The following is a 14534-nucleotide window of genomic DNA, read 5'->3' on the forward strand; positions in this document are numbered from 1 at the left end:
CTGCAGCATAATCCTGGCCTGCTCCTCCTCTAGGGTCTGGCTCTGCCTTGCTTCTCTGTGTTAACCCACGTCTTGGTGCTTCTCTCTCTTTGGGGTTCCTCCCAACATCCCCCAGTTTGGGGTGCTCCTGATGCCTGTGAATGCCTCTTCCCTGGTTGCCCAGGGCCTCTACCTGCCCAGGAACCCCAGAGACCTGGCCTCTGGCTGGCTGCCCACCCCCCACCCCAGGGCTGCTCTTGGGGGAGCTGGATGTGGCAGTGCCACCCTGGCAGATTCAGAGGCAGCTGTCCGTGCAGGGGGGTCCTAGCCAGGTCTGCGTGCGTGCGTGTGCGTGTGCTGCACTAACCTGCCGCTTGCTGACTGAGGTTTTTGTCTGTACACAGGCGAGTGAGCTCAGGGGGCCGCCTGCGCTCCCCCCGCTACCCTCCGAGCCGCGCCCCTGTCTCAGGCACCTCTCGGACCTCGCTGTGTTTCACTGCCTCCTGCCCACAGACCCTGCCGGCCTGCCGGCCTGGACCCTGTTCCAGCCTCCCCTCCCCTCCCTTCCCTGTGCAGCATCCTGGGATAGCCATGGGCCCCTATGGACCCTCCCTTCCCAAGTGGACATTTGGCTGGGCAGGCCAGGAGCCCCCACACGGACTGAGTACCAGGAAGGGGCGGCCATCAGGGGTATCAAGACCCCCACCCCAGGCTTTCCCTGCAGGGGAACACCCAGCGAGTGCATGTGCTAGCTACTGTTGCTGTAGGCCCTGTCTGTCTATCCGTTTGTTTGTCTGTGTGTCTGTGACAGTCAGGGAAGGAGGCCTCCAAGCTGGTGTGGGGTGAGGCAGAGGGGGAGAGACAGGGCATGTCATCCCCAGGATGGAGGGACCCAGAGGGACAGGCTGTTGTTGACAAGGAGCTCACGATGGGAGGCAGGGCACTGACCACTCCAGAAACAGGTTTGAAGTGGCACAACACAGTTTCAAAAGAGACCAAAAGCCAGAGGCTCCCAGCCCCTGCCCTGATGAGGAGGCCTGGCGGAGTCCTGGCTGTGGCAGGTTTAGGGTCCATTTGGGGCTCCCTCGTTTGCTGTCAGGGCCGGGAGGCTCTGTCTGGGCATGCGGGAGTCAGGCAGACTTGGCATAGCAGTAGGTCCTGTTGTCGTGGGCGTGGAGATGTTCGGAAATACCTGTTTCTTAGCTCAAATAAAGTCCAGTTTGTACCCAGCTGCTGTGCTGTGTTTTTTTCTTTTCTGCCGCCGTCTCTGCCCCTACCTGGCCCTCAGGTTCCCTGTCCACTTCCCCTAAACCCCCCTCCCTGGCCCAGCTGGGGTTGCCATCCTGAAGCCAGGCCTGGGGGACCTCCTTGCTGCCCTGGCCAGCCAGGCGGGCGGGTTTTCCCTGTCTGCAAAGGAACAAAATGCATCTCTTTCTCTGTGTCTGTCTGTCTCTCTGTGTGTGCGTGTGTGTGTTTCCCTTGCCCCATATGTCTCTGCTCCATGCGTGCCCCCCATGACCGCCTCCCCCAGCACACCCTGAGAGCCGGTCCCTGGCCGTGCTGGCCCCCCTGCAGGACGTGGACGTGGGGGCCGGGGAGATGGCGCTGTTTGAGTGCCTGGTGGCAGGTCCTGCCGACGTGGAGGTAGACTGGATGAGCCGCGGCCGCCTGCTGCAGCCTGCGCTGCTCAAATGCAAGATGCATTTCGATGGCCGAAAATGCAAACTGCTGCTCACCTCTGTGCATGAGGACGACAGTGGTGTCTACACCTGCAAGCTCAGCACAGCCAAAGGTAAATGCCCTCTCGGGCCGTAGGGCTGCCGTGGGTACCCAAGAGTGGGAGGGAGGGGACTGGAGGTGAAGGAGCTGGGTGCAGAATAAGATAGGCTCCATCGCCCTGGGGAAGAGCGGTGGGTGGGAGATGGCGCAGTCCACCTGCCTCAGTAAAACCAGCACTTGGAGCAGCATCTGGCACCAAGGACTCGCTGTGTCAGTGTTAGCTGTCGCTCCTGTTAGGGTCCTGTCTGCTCAAGTGTGGCAGACCAACCTGGATGTGGGTTCCCATTTTTGCCCTGCCGCATACCCGCCACGTGACTTTGGACAGGTTACTTCATCTCTCTGAGCTTTAGACTATTCATCTGTAAAAAGGGATCATGATAATGCCTCGCTCGTAGGGGATCGGTAGGATTAATGAGATAATGAATGTAAAGAACAAAGCACAGCGCCTGGCGAAGGGTGCCACCTAATAAATGTCAGCCATTATTATTATTAATGACATCTCTGACCTGGTCCCCGTCCTCGTTTGAAGAGTGGAAACAATGCCTCACCAGGTTATGGTGATGAGCACCTAAGGTGACACTGGAGGGGCTTTGCAAGCGGGAAAGGACCAGGTCAGCATAAGGGGCTCTTGTTTCTCCCAGAAGATTCTGTGTGGGGCGATAGACTGGGGCAGAGGGGCTCTGGGGTTGGGGTGGTTGGGAGGGAGTGGGGGCGCAACCCAGGTGCAGAGGAGCATTCCAAAGGCAGGGGAAAGGGATGTGGGGGAGGGAAGGGGCTTGGCTTCTGGGCCCTTCTCTTAGCGCTGAGCCGAGCAGCATCCTGGGTGGGCAGGTGAGGTGAGAAGGGGAGAACCAGGCCGGGGCCTGGACACCTGTCATATCCCCAGCCACCATGGCATCCTGCTGCCACCCTTGCTGACCTCTACCCTCCTGAGAAGGCCCGGTCTTTGGATCTTGCCCACTGCCGCGCTCCAGTGCCCAGGGACCTTGCTAAGCGCTACCCAAGCTCCAGCTCCTGGCCCAGCGCCCTTCCCTGCCCAGCATGAGGTCAGGGCCTGCGGGTTGGGGTGCCTGGGATTCCATGGCCTTTCTTGCCCCAGTGGTGACCTTTCCCCCTAGATGAGCTGACCTGCAGTGCCCGGCTGATTGTGCGGCCCTCGCTGGCGCCCCTGTTCACCCGGCTGCTGGAGGACGTGGAAGTGCTGGAAGGCCGTGCCGCCCGCTTTGACTGCAAGATCAGCGGCACCCCGCCGCCCTCCGTGACCTGGACTCATTTTGGTATAGCCCTCCACCCTGCAGAAGATGTTGGGGGTCCTCCAAGGGCCAGAGAGTAGGGCCCCTTGCTGAGGCTGCTCTGCATCCCGCCCTCCCCCTCACCCCCCCAGGCCGCCCTGTGGAAGAGAGCGAGAACTTGCGGCTGCGGCAGGACGGGGGTCTGCACTCACTGCACATTGCCCACGTGGGCAGTGAGGACGAGGGGCTCTATGCAGTTAGTGCCACCAACACCCATGGCCAGGCCCACTGCTCGGCCCAGCTCTACGTGGAGGAGCCTCGGACGGCCGCCACTGGGCCCAGGTACCACCTGGGGCCCCTGGTGCTCTGGGGCTGCCTCTGTGGGGCCCTAGCCCTGTGGTGGGTGGTGCCGCTCTGGGACTCTGGGCAGCTGTGTGGTTTTTACAGCTCAAAGCTGGAGAAGATGCCATCTATCCCTGAGGAGCCAGAGCATGGCGAGTTGGAGCGGTTGTCCATGCCTGACTTCCTGCGGCCACTGCAGGACCTGGAGGTGGGACTGGCCAAGGAGGCCATGCTTGAATGCCAGGTGACTGGCCTGCCCTACCCCACCATCAGCTGGTTCCACAATGGCCACCGGATCCAGAGCAGCGATGACCGGCGCATGACACAGTGTATGTGTTTGGGGGGTACCCTGGGGAGTGTCCCTTCCAGCACCCTCTTTGCTTGCAGTGCCCGCCCGTCTCTCCATCCTCGGGCCTTCCTTTTCTAACCTGGTCAGGGATGTGGCATCGGGGGGAGGGGAGCCCAGAGGGGCTATGAGCTCTTTGCCTCCTTCCTCGAGCCTACACAGCACCCATCTGCTGAGTCACCATTCTGGGCCTTGGTGGCTTCGTTAGCACTTGATGGACAGGCAGTACAGCCCGCTGCTGACTGGGCAAGTTACAGAACCCCTCTGTGCCTCAGTTTCCTCATCTGTAATGGGCTTGTTAAGATAATTAAATCAGTGAATACGTGTAAAGCACTTAGAGCAGGGCCTGGCAAATAGCAAGTGGTCAGTACGTGTTAAGTCTTCTGATCATTGCTGTTGTTGTTCCCGCCATTGCCATCCTTGTTGGTAAAGCGGTGCCTGTCAGGCCTTCAGTGAAAAGGCCGGTGTGGGCAGTGTCTGGCCTCGAAAGGAGGCTTGACCAGGTTGTTCACAAACAGCAAATAAAGAAGGAGCGGGAAGAAAATACAAAGGAACGTATTTGGGACTGAGTCCTTTCCACCTGGGGTATTTCTCATGGGAGTATCTCAGTTCCAGCCTTGAAGGAATCGGAGTCTCCGTGTGACAAAACTCGCCAGGCTCTGAGTGCTGAAGGCCTGACGTGGATGACCTCACCTTCCGTACTAGGGGCCTGTGAGGCAGGGACTATTATTCCTGTTTACAGATGGGTAAACTGAGGCTTACAGAGACAGGGACTTGTTCAAAGACAGACAAGGACTGTCTGGCTCTGGCTTCCACCTCCTAACCAGACTGTCTCCTGTCACCCGTGCCCTACCTCCTCAGCCCCCTCCCTCAGTGGCTGTCTTTGCTTAGCCCACAGTCTTTCTATCTCTTGATAGAAGTTCTGCTTGAGGCCCTGGGTGGGTGTCTGTCTCAGAACCTCAGCTGGCATCTCTTCTGTATGAATCTGGGGTCAGTGGCAGCCCTTGGTTTCTCTTCTTTTATAAATAGTGTCAGCAGAGATAAATGAGTGGGTGACTGTTCCATGCAGAGATAACCACTGAGGGAAGGGAGGGGTGTTTGGGGACAGCCCTGACATGAAGGAGGATAGTGCAGGCCTCTTCCCCTTCACGTCCCCTCTGGAGAGTCTCCCTTATCACCATTCAGGGAGCACAGTGTAGGGAAAGAGCTTCGAATTCAGAGGGAATCAAGTTCAAGCCATAGCTCCATCATTTATTAGCTGTGTGACCTTGGACAAGTCTGTTAATGTCTCTGACCTCATTGGTAAAATGAGGATAATTTTGCAGGGTCGTTGAAGGGATTATGAGGGGAACATGCATGTCAAGTAGCTGACATAGGCTAGGCACAGAGCAAACAACTCTTAACTCTTATTGTAATTTATAATATATTTGGCACTTACTGCATGCAAGGCATTGAGTTCTGCTGGAGGTCCTAGGGGGCATCAGGGATGGGGTGAAAAGGGCCCCTCCCAGATATGGCAGACAAGGCTTCCCAGGTTGGTGCTCACCTGCACTGTGTCTTTAAGGTGAAGGAGACCTTAGTAAGAAAAGAATATTCCAGAAGGGAGGAATTTTGTGAGCAAAGGACCTGGAGATGGAATTTCTGTGGCTTGTTCAGGGACCTATACTGGCTTGTCTGGGTCAGATGGTGGAAGACTAGCCAGAGACAGGCCAGATGGGCATGTAGGCTGAGGACTTTGTCTGCCTCCCATATGTAGTATAGGTGCCTTTAAAATTTCCAGGTCGAGAGGCAACATGCAGTGCCATTGGCGAGTGTGGACTGCACTAGTGCAGGGCTTTTGTGGGGTCTTTGCTGGCAATGGGACTGCAGTGGCCATGGGGATTGAGAAGAGGGGACTGAGGGAGGGGCCTTAGGAACAAAGCCTTCTCCGAACTTGGACACGGAGGTGTGCACCCCTACCCCAGAGGTGCGGAGAAGAAGGGAAATCAACAGGCTGCAGAGGTTGGTTGAACCGGTGTGGGAGGAAGGCGAGAAGTCGCTGGGCGTGAAGTCCAGAAGGGACAGGCAGGAGGAGCTAGGGCTGCAGGTGTAAACTTGGCAGCCTGGACCTAGGGTTTGCCACCCAGTGGACACACTTCTTGCTTGTCTGCCAATCCATTCCCCCTCACCTCCTCCCTGAGTGGAGGAGTGGGAGGGGTTGAAGGGCCAGGCCTGGTGTGGCATGGGCTCACCCCTCGAAGTATCCTCCTAGCTCAGGCCCAGTATCACTGTCCCCCCCACCCCCAGACAGGGATGTGCATCGCTTGGTGTTCCCTGCTGTGGGACCTCAGCATGCTGGTGTCTACAAGAGCGTCATCGCCAACAAGCTGGGCAAAGCTGCCTGTTATGCCCACCTCTATGTCACAGGTGAGGCACCTTCCTGGCCAGTTGCACAGCCTAGTATCTGGCCTACCTAAGGGGCTGGGTGAAGGAGGGGCCCTTGCAACAGCACCCTTCCTTCAGTCCCCTGGGAAGCCATCTGGCCTTGCCCCCACCCCTGTGGCTGTGCCACCCAGTCCCCAGCCCAAGGCTTAGTGATCCTGCAGAGCCATTGGGCCCTAAAAGACCCAGCAGATGCTTAACTTGTGGCTTTCAGATGTGGTTCCAGGTCCTCCAGATGGTGCCCCACAGGTGGTGGCTGTGACTGGGAGGATGGTCACACTCACATGGAACCCCCCCAGGAGTCTGGACATGGCCATCGGTGGGTCAGGGCCACGCCGGGCTGGGGGTGGGGGTGGGGGCGTGGACAGGGCAAGCTCGGGCAGGGGTGCCAAGGGAGCCAAGAGGGGAGGGCAGGGCCCAGGGAAGCATATGGGATGATGGGAGTGGACAGTACTGGGAGCACAGCCAGAGCAGCCTTACCTGTCTCCTCTCCGTGGTGGGTGAAGGCCTGGCTCGGGGTCAGGAGAGGAGACAAAGGGGGCCACCACATTCCTTTCTCTTTCTCAGAGGGGTTGGGTGCTTGGGTTGTGATCCTGGGAAGAAGCTCTCCTTCCCTGTTCACGATCTCCTCCTGCTCTGTGCCTCAGTTTCCCCACCTGCAATAGTAGCAGGGAATTCGATACAAGTCAAGCTCCCTCCATGCCTGTGGACCCCATTCATGGCACCTTGTTGGCTCTGAGCCAGTGGTTGGGCAAGAGCAGATGAGGGGCAAGCAGAAGCAACAAGAGAAACTGAGGCAGGTCCTCAGAGCAGACTACTGATGAGCTCTCGGGTCCCGAGCCAGCTGAATGGGGGTGGGGGACGCCTCAGCAATGCCCACCTCTAGCAGCTGCCTCCCCACCAGACCCGGACGCCCTGACCTACACTGTGCAGCACCAGGAGCTGGGCTCGGACCAGTGGACAGCTCTGGCCACGGGCCTGCGGGAGCCTGGGTGGTCGGCCATGGGGCTGCGCAAGGGGGCCCAGCACGTCTTCCGGGTCCTCAGCGCCACCATCAAGAGCAGCAGCAAACCTTCGCCCCCCTCTGAGCCTGTGCAGCTCCTGGAGCGCGGTGAGCCTGGATGGTCTTATGAGGTGGGGGTGGGAGCTGCTGGGCCAGGAGACTGGGTCCCCAAGGTGGAGGCTCAAGAGCTGGTCAGGGTATGAGAGCTATGACAGGAACAGCATGGCTGGGCGCTACCTTGGCGGTCAGGGTGCTTTCTTCTCACTCCTGAAAGCAGCACTCCTAGTGGGCAAGGCTGAGGCTGTGGACTCAGCCCCGCTGGGGGTGCAGTCCCAGGTCTGCTGCTTCCTAGCTGTGTTCCCTAGACAAAGTGCTCAACCTTTCCCCCAGCTTCCTCATCTGTAGAAATGGAGCTCACAGGGCAATTGGAGGGTTAAAGGAGCAGTGGGTACTAAGGATCTGGAGTCAAGCCCAGCATAGAGCCTGCACTCTCCTCCTCTTAGGCCCGCCCCTGGAGGAGGCACCTGCTGTGCTGGACAAGCCAGACATCGTGTATGTGGTGGAGGGACAGCCTGCCAGCGTCACCGTCACCTTTAACCACGTGGAGGCCCAGATTGTCTGGAGGAGGTGGGGCTCCGCCTTGCATGCCCCACTTCCCACAAGCGGTAGTCCAGCTCCAGCCATCCTGGGTGACCTCCCTGTCGTTTCCCTTAGCTGCCGAGGGGCCCTCCTAGAGGCACGGGCAGGTGTGTATGAGTTGAGCCAGCCAGATGATGACCAGTACTGCCTTCGGATCTGCCGGGTTAGCCGCCGGGACATGGGGCCTCTCACCTGCACTGCCCGAAACCGCCACGGCACACAGGCCTGCTCGGTCACACTGGAGCTGGCAGGTGGGTGACAGGAGGCCTCCTTCCCTCTCCTCCCTCTGAGGCCCACAGCCCTCTCCTCACACCCCCAGGTGCACCTGCCAGTCTCAGGTCTTCCCTCTCAGGCCTATCCATCCAATAGCTATAATAATACCAGTACTACTAAGTAATAACAGTAATAGTACTAGTAAGATATTTATTGAGCACCTAGTATGCACCAGGCTCAGTGCTAAGTATCTTAGATGTATTATTTCATTTACTATTTACCAATGCTGTGAGATGAAGGTTGGTTATTATCCCCATTTTACAGATGGGGGAACTGAGGCTCAGAGTGTGCTAAGTAACAGGCCCAAGGTCCCACACTTAATAAGTACAAGAGCTGGGATTCAAGCCGAGATGCCCAACTCCAAAGCCAGAGGGTGCTTTTTGCTCCTGTGTTAAACACAACGTGAAATAGTACCTCAACTGTAAAAAATGTAGGGAGACCAAGTCGATTTAAAAAAGAAAAAGCCCAAGAGAGCACATCTTATCACGAGACTCCCAGTTCTGGGGATCCTGGCTGCCCATTGCATAGCCTGTTGGACAGAGCCTCCCAATCTTTGCAGTGAGGACCCTCTTTATAGTTTCTCCTTCAGAGATGTAGTCTGCAACCCCTAGCATGCATTAAGTAGTAATTGTCTTGTTTTCCGGTTTGTTAATTAATTCTAGACATATGTAACTGCCACTCAGAACTTCGGACCAGCGCCAGCTAAACAGTGTTACCTGCTGAGTAGATACAATTCCAACCGAATACAAAGAAAGTGACATTTTAGTTAGCACAGGCAAGCTTATCATGGGTACATTTTCTGTTGCTTTGAAAAGACTGTTCAAGTTGACTTGAAATTTTCCAGTTTTGACCTTCGTAGAGCCCACCCCCCAGCCCCCACTATCCCCACCCAGACTAGAAACCAGATTCCTAGAGGGGAGGTAAAGCTTCTTTAAAGTGGAAGAGAAGTGGCAGGAAAGTATGTGAGGAAGAGATGGGGGAGCCCTGCTGGCCCCACTGTGGATGGTGGATGGGGGGGCCACAGGTCGTCTGGGCCCCTGGTGTCCCTTTTACGTGTCTTTCCCTTGCCCAGATTCCCCTCGTCCCATCCCCTGGCACTTCCTATTCAATCACCACTTTGCTCCTTGATAGTACCGTCTGCAGGACTCATCTTTCTTCCCAGATATAGGAAGAGGCCCAGGCCACCGAGAGCCCCTGCACCCTGGCCTGCCACAGACAGTGACTGAGGGAGACTGTGTCCCAGCCGGCCAGGACTAGACAGGCCTGGGGCTTGGATCTACCCCGTCTCCCACTGTGCCCCATCCTCAGGCAGGGCAAGTGGAATGGTCCCTTTCATCCACTGCTGCCCCACTGTAGCATCTTCCTCACTCCCAGGATGCCCTCCCCTTTTATCTGTATAAAACCAGGCTGTGTGCCTGTGATGGGTGGTGGTCCATGCCCAGCACCCCTGTTCTTCCCTCGGGGACCGATGACTCCCATTCCCCTTAAAGCCGAGATCCTCAAATGTGCTCAAGAGGGGAACACTAGGAAGTCACAGGCTCCTCTGCAAAGCAATTTGGAATACATCTGTAATACCATCATGAGAATTAGGAGCCACTTTAGAAGGAAATGACACCATCGCATGATATGTGCTGAGAATAAAATCACAGTCACAGTGGGAGAACTAAGCTGAGAACCGGTACCCCACCTTGCATGCTTCCAGGTGGTAGAAGGCCCTTTAAATAGTTAAGCAAGATTCAGGGAGAAAACATAAAAACAGAGGCAATGCCATGGTGAACTTCATTCAGGGTCACAGGCTGAGCGGCCTGCAGGGCCCAGGACCGTGCAGTCCAAGAAGCCCGCAGTGGGACTGTGCAGAAGGACAGTTACCCACAGGGGGCAGCGTTGAGCCACTCTGCACCAGCCAGTTAATACAGTAAGAGGCTCAGGATGGCCAGTGCTGACTTTTCAAGAGAGGCAGGAAATCCAGATTTCTTTTTTGTGTGAGAATCTCCTAATTTCAAAGCTGGCAGATGAACACGGGAGGTCAAACAAAGCAAGCCTGAACCCTCTGACTTAGGTTTTCTGAGATTTGGAGACCATTACCTATGCATTTCCAGGGAGAGTGCTTGTTCCAGGCAAGGACCTCTGGTGTTCCAGGGGCGAATTTGAGAGCCCCAGTGGTTGAGGTGCTGGGGCTCTGGGAGGTGTGAGGGGGCATCTGGTGAACCGATTGCTGAGGGAGAGAGGCTGAGGAGGCAGGCCCTTGTGACTCCAACATTGTCTACTTCCCCACCCCACCCCTTGTGTTTCAGAGGCCCCTCGGTTTGAGTCCATCATGGAGGACGTGGAGGTGGAGGCTGGAGAAACCGCTCGCTTCGCTGTGGTGGTTGAGGGGAAACCACTGCCGGACATCATGTGGTACAAGGTCAGAGGGTGATGAAGTCCTGGGGGAGTCCAAGCCTGGGCTGGCCAGGAGCCTGGGAGGAGGGAGGAGGGGTTTCCTGGGAGTGGGGGAGGAGTCCAGTGACCTTAGGAGGAGGGGAGCCTAGACAGAGAAGAGCAAATGTGTTGTCAGAGGCTCAGTTAGGGGGAGGAAGTGCGACCCAGGGGTGCTCAGTGACGCTGGTGGGGATTGGAGGAACCAGGGGACTAATTGGGGGGTGCAGGGTTATTAATGGAAGATAAGGGTGGAGCCAATTCCAGGTCCTGGGGTGAGCAAGGCCCCGGGGAGGAGGGGTTCCTGGTCCTGAAGGTAGGGCTGAGATTGAGTCTCTGGCACGGAGGTAAAGCTGGGTCCCAGGTGGAGGTGAAGCCAGGCCCAGGCTGGAGGTGACGGCCAACTCTGTAGGATGAGGTGCTGCTGACCGAGAGTAGCCACGTGAGCTTCGTGTATGAGGAGGCCGAGTGCTCGCTGGTGGTGCTCAGCACGGGGGTCCAGGATGGAGGCGTCTATACCTGCACCGCCCGGAACCTGGCGGGAGAGGTCTCCTGCAAAGCAGAGCTGGCTGTGCGTTCAGGTGGGCAGGGGAGAAGGGCAGAGTGCTCACCCGCAGGAATGTGATGTGGGTCCCTGGCAAGGAGTCACTCACCGGGCCCTGCTCTCCTTGACCCCCACGTCCTCAGCCCTAGGACCCCTCCTCGGGCCCCTGACGCTCTTGCTCCTCTTCTGTCTTCTCCATCTACCCTGCCTGTCCCAGTCTCTGCCCTCCACATCTAACACCAGGAATCTCTTCCCCAGCTCAGACAGCTATGGAGGTGGAGGGGTCCAGGGAAGACGAGGAGCAACGAGGAAGGAGATTCAGTGACTTTTATGACATCCATCAGGAGATTGGCAGGTGTGGGACAAAGAGGGGTTCGGGGGCCAAGAGGGCCTGGGCCAAGGGCTGGGAGGGTGTGGACAGCCAGGGCTGCAGCAATGCCTGACTCCCATCCTCTCTCTGTGTCATCACCCAGGGGTGCCTTCTCCTACCTGCGGCGTGTGGTGGAACGTAGCTCTGGCCTGGAGTTTTCGGCCAAGTTCATCCCCAGCCAGGCCAAGCCAAAGGCATCAGCGTGGCGGGAGGCCCGGCTGCTGGCCCGGCTCCAGCATGACTGCGTCCTCTACTTCCATGAGGCCTTTGAGAGGCGTAGGGGACTGGTCATTGTCACCGAGCTGTATCCTGGGACTGGCTGGGTGTCTGGGGGACATGTGGCCTGAATGACTGGTCCTTCTAACAGCCAATTAACAACATGTTTCACACTTTACAAAGTGGTCCCATTGACAGTTGGCAGAGGCTGACTACCTGTACAAAATGTGTCCATTTACACTTGGGAGATCTGAAGGCATCTTATACTTCACTGAGTGGAGTCTGAAGACTCTAACGTTTTTTGTTTTTTAGTTTAAACCTACATAGCATTTAATGTGTGCCTGGCAGTGTTCTAAGAGGTTTACAAATATTAACCTATTTAATCCTCATGTACACCTATCTCATGGAATTTTATCATCCCCATTTTATAGATAATGAAACTGAGGTACAGAAAGGTTAAATAACTCACCTGAAATCATGCAGCTAACAAAAGACAGGTGATTTTTATCACGAAATACAGTACATTGTATCTAAACATTTGAAGTGGCCCCATTTCAGGTGAGCATCAGTACTTGGCTTTATTTGGAGGCTGTTTCCATAAAGAATAGATTTTAGCCTTGCATGAGAGCTGTGGTTAAACAGAGGCACACTATGGTAAGGATCCTGGGTGGTTAGCTTGTCACTCCCACTAGCAAGCTGACAATGTCCTTCAAATCATCTTCCTAGTCTGCATTATTAGAACCCAAACCTCAGCAAAATGACCAATTATTTATGTGTCATGGGCCTTCTAGGTCATTCTCAAATAGAGTCAAGAAGTTCCATCTACAGTCAACAAAATTCTGCTCTAACTTGATCCTTATAAATACCTCACAGGTTGGGCAAGAAGGGAGGTTATCCCCATTTTACACCTGAGGGAACTAGACTCAGAGAGGTTTGGTGACTTGCCTGGGATCCCACAGCAAATGAGAGTTCAAGCAGGGTTGTCCCATCTGTGCACCCAGAGAACAGGGAAGGGTGAAGACACAATCCATAACTGGTATGAGATGTGCTTTAAAGGGAAGGAGAACCCTGTGCTGAGCTGGGATCTGACTTGAGCTCTGGGGGTGGAGGGCACTGCCCAAGGAGGGCCAGGCGGTTGGCACTGGTCACTGTTCTCCTTGATCCAGGACATAGCTGCACAGAGGAGCTGCTAGAGCGAATGGCCAGGAAACCCACCGTGTGTGAGTCTGAGGTGAGGGCAGTGGGTGGCAGGGGTCAGGTTGGGCACTAGCGTTCACCCACCTGAGCTCTGAGGACTGAGGGGTGGGTCCAGGGTATGCCATCTATGCCTATGAATAGACCATGGGTGGTGGTGGAGAGCACTGTTAGGCAGGCAGCAGAGCCCCCTTCCCCCATCAGACCCGACCCCCACCCTGGGACTTGCACTGTCCTCTGTAAATCTCAGTAGATGCACCCTGGCTCCTAACTGTCGTTTCTCGATATTTTTCATGTAAACATTCCTCAGACATTTCTCCCAGAAGGAGACCTACCTAGACTCTTCGGTCTCACCAGTGTCCTGCCATGTAGAACTGTATGAGTTGCGCACTGCACAAGCCTACTTATTATAATGTAAATGGCTCCCTTCTATAATTGTGCTGTGCCCGACCTGCGTAGCTGTACATGGAGGCCCTGGATCTCAGCAAGCCTAACCTGTGTTTCAACCCCCCCCACCAGCCATCTGAAGGCCACTTCCCTAGCATGGCCTGACCTCTTGCCACAGCCCTGGTGGTGATCAAACATAACATCCCGCCCTTCCCCCATGGACTCTGGGCCACCTGTTTCCACAGATCCGGGCCTACGTGCAGCAGGTGCTACAGGGAATATGCTACCTGCACCAGAACCTTGTGTTGCACCTGGATGTCAAGGTGAGGTGCAGGTGGGGGTGGGGAGCAGGCAGCCCCTGTGGGAGCCAGGCAGTGGAGTGTCCTCTCCTCCACTCAGCTCCTACACCTTGCCTTGTGTCCTGCAGCCTGAGAACCTGCTGGTATGGGATGGTGCAGAGGGTGAAGAGCAGGTGAGGATCTGTGATTTTGGGAATGCCCAGGAGCTGACTCCGGGAGAGCCCCAGTACTGCCAATATGGCACACCTGAGTTCGTGGCGCCCGAGATTGTCAACCAGACCCCTGTGTCTGGCGTCACTGACATCTGGTAATGTTGGCATACTGAGCTGCGGGGGTGGGCCAGGGCAGCTACCCTTGGTGCCATGCTGGGGAGCGGAGCTTTATGAAGCCCAGATTTCTTCTCTGACAGTTGACGGGGTCACTTGCCCATGTTACTACCCACCCCTCATCAAACAGGGATGACCTGGCCACTCAAGGCCTCAGGCCTGGCAGTCCTTGGTTCCTGGGTTGTGGCCTTCCCCTCTGCAGCCACCTTGCCTCCCCGTGGTGAGGCAGGTATGGTCCATTGGTTCCCAGACTCCTAATGGTTCCCTGGGCTGGCCCTGCCATGACCCTTGACTCCTCCAGGGATGCCTGGACCTTTGGGTTCAGAGTCCCCCCTAAAGGAGGCCTCCCTATGTCCATTTGTCCACAGCAGTGTTCACAGAAAGGACACTTCTCATTAGATTCATGGTAGCTGAGAACTGCTCACTTCCGGTGGGAGGTGGGCTGTCCTCTGACCAAGCCACTCTCCTTTCCCCACAGGCCCGTGGGCGTCGTTGCCTTCCTCTGGTAAGGACCTCTCTGCACTCAGGGCCCTCGTCTCCTGTAGTCTCTTAGCAGGCCCACCCCTGACATTTGCAGGGCCTGAGGCTACAGACCAGTTGGGGGCCTGCAGCCCACCTCTTCTCTTCTACACCCCCTGCTCCTTCCTGCATGGCAAGGGGCCCCATGAGCATGAATGTGGACACCCCAGCCTATGTGTCTAAGTCTGCCCACCACCATACCCCTCATAAGGGGTGGGCACACTGGCCGACTGGAGGAAGGCCGGTG

The 14534-nt window shown here is 56.4% G+C and overlaps 1 protein-coding gene across 18 annotated transcripts in view; it reads left to right on the plus strand.

Moving 5' to 3' along the window:
* The window catches only part of SPEG (striated muscle enriched protein kinase), a 55711-nt gene that overhangs the window by 28526 nt on the left and 12651 nt on the right, over nt 1–14534 (plus strand). For 12 of the 18 annotated variants that reach the window (XR_012489842.1, XM_074313783.1, XM_074313789.1 and 9 more), the window contains 17 exons: nt 1511–1771; nt 2877–3035; nt 3143–3332; nt 3438–3661; nt 5965–6084; nt 6314–6418; nt 7004–7210; nt 7606–7729; nt 7817–7992; nt 10309–10421; nt 10845–11013; nt 11235–11331; nt 11450–11650; nt 12736–12793; nt 13389–13466; nt 13571–13749; nt 14247–14273. Coding sequence is in view for 17 of the 18 variants with exons in the window: in XM_074313783.1 (XP_074169884.1) it covers nt 1511–1771; nt 2877–3035; nt 3143–3332; nt 3438–3661; nt 5965–6084; nt 6314–6418; nt 7004–7210; nt 7606–7729; nt 7817–7992; nt 10309–10421; nt 10845–11013; nt 11235–11331; nt 11450–11650; nt 12736–12793; nt 13389–13466; nt 13571–13749; nt 14247–14273 (2488 nt within the window). In the remaining variant the exon portion in view is untranslated. Of the gene's footprint in view, nt 1–383; nt 1209–1510; nt 1772–2876; nt 3036–3142; nt 3333–3437; nt 3662–5964; nt 6085–6313; nt 6419–7003; nt 7211–7605; nt 7730–7816; nt 7993–10308; nt 10422–10844; nt 11014–11234; nt 11332–11449; nt 11651–12735; nt 12794–13388; nt 13467–13570; nt 13750–14246; nt 14274–14534 lie in introns of those variants that run through there. The other 6 variants (XM_074313839.1, XM_074313845.1, XM_074313850.1 and 3 more) reach the window with 2 other exon arrangements.

This window comes from Rhinolophus sinicus, linkage group LG01 (assembly GCF_036562045.2).
Source record: "Rhinolophus sinicus isolate RSC01 linkage group LG01, ASM3656204v1, whole genome shotgun sequence".
Classification (NCBI taxonomy): domain Eukaryota; kingdom Metazoa; phylum Chordata; class Mammalia; order Chiroptera; family Rhinolophidae; genus Rhinolophus; species Rhinolophus sinicus.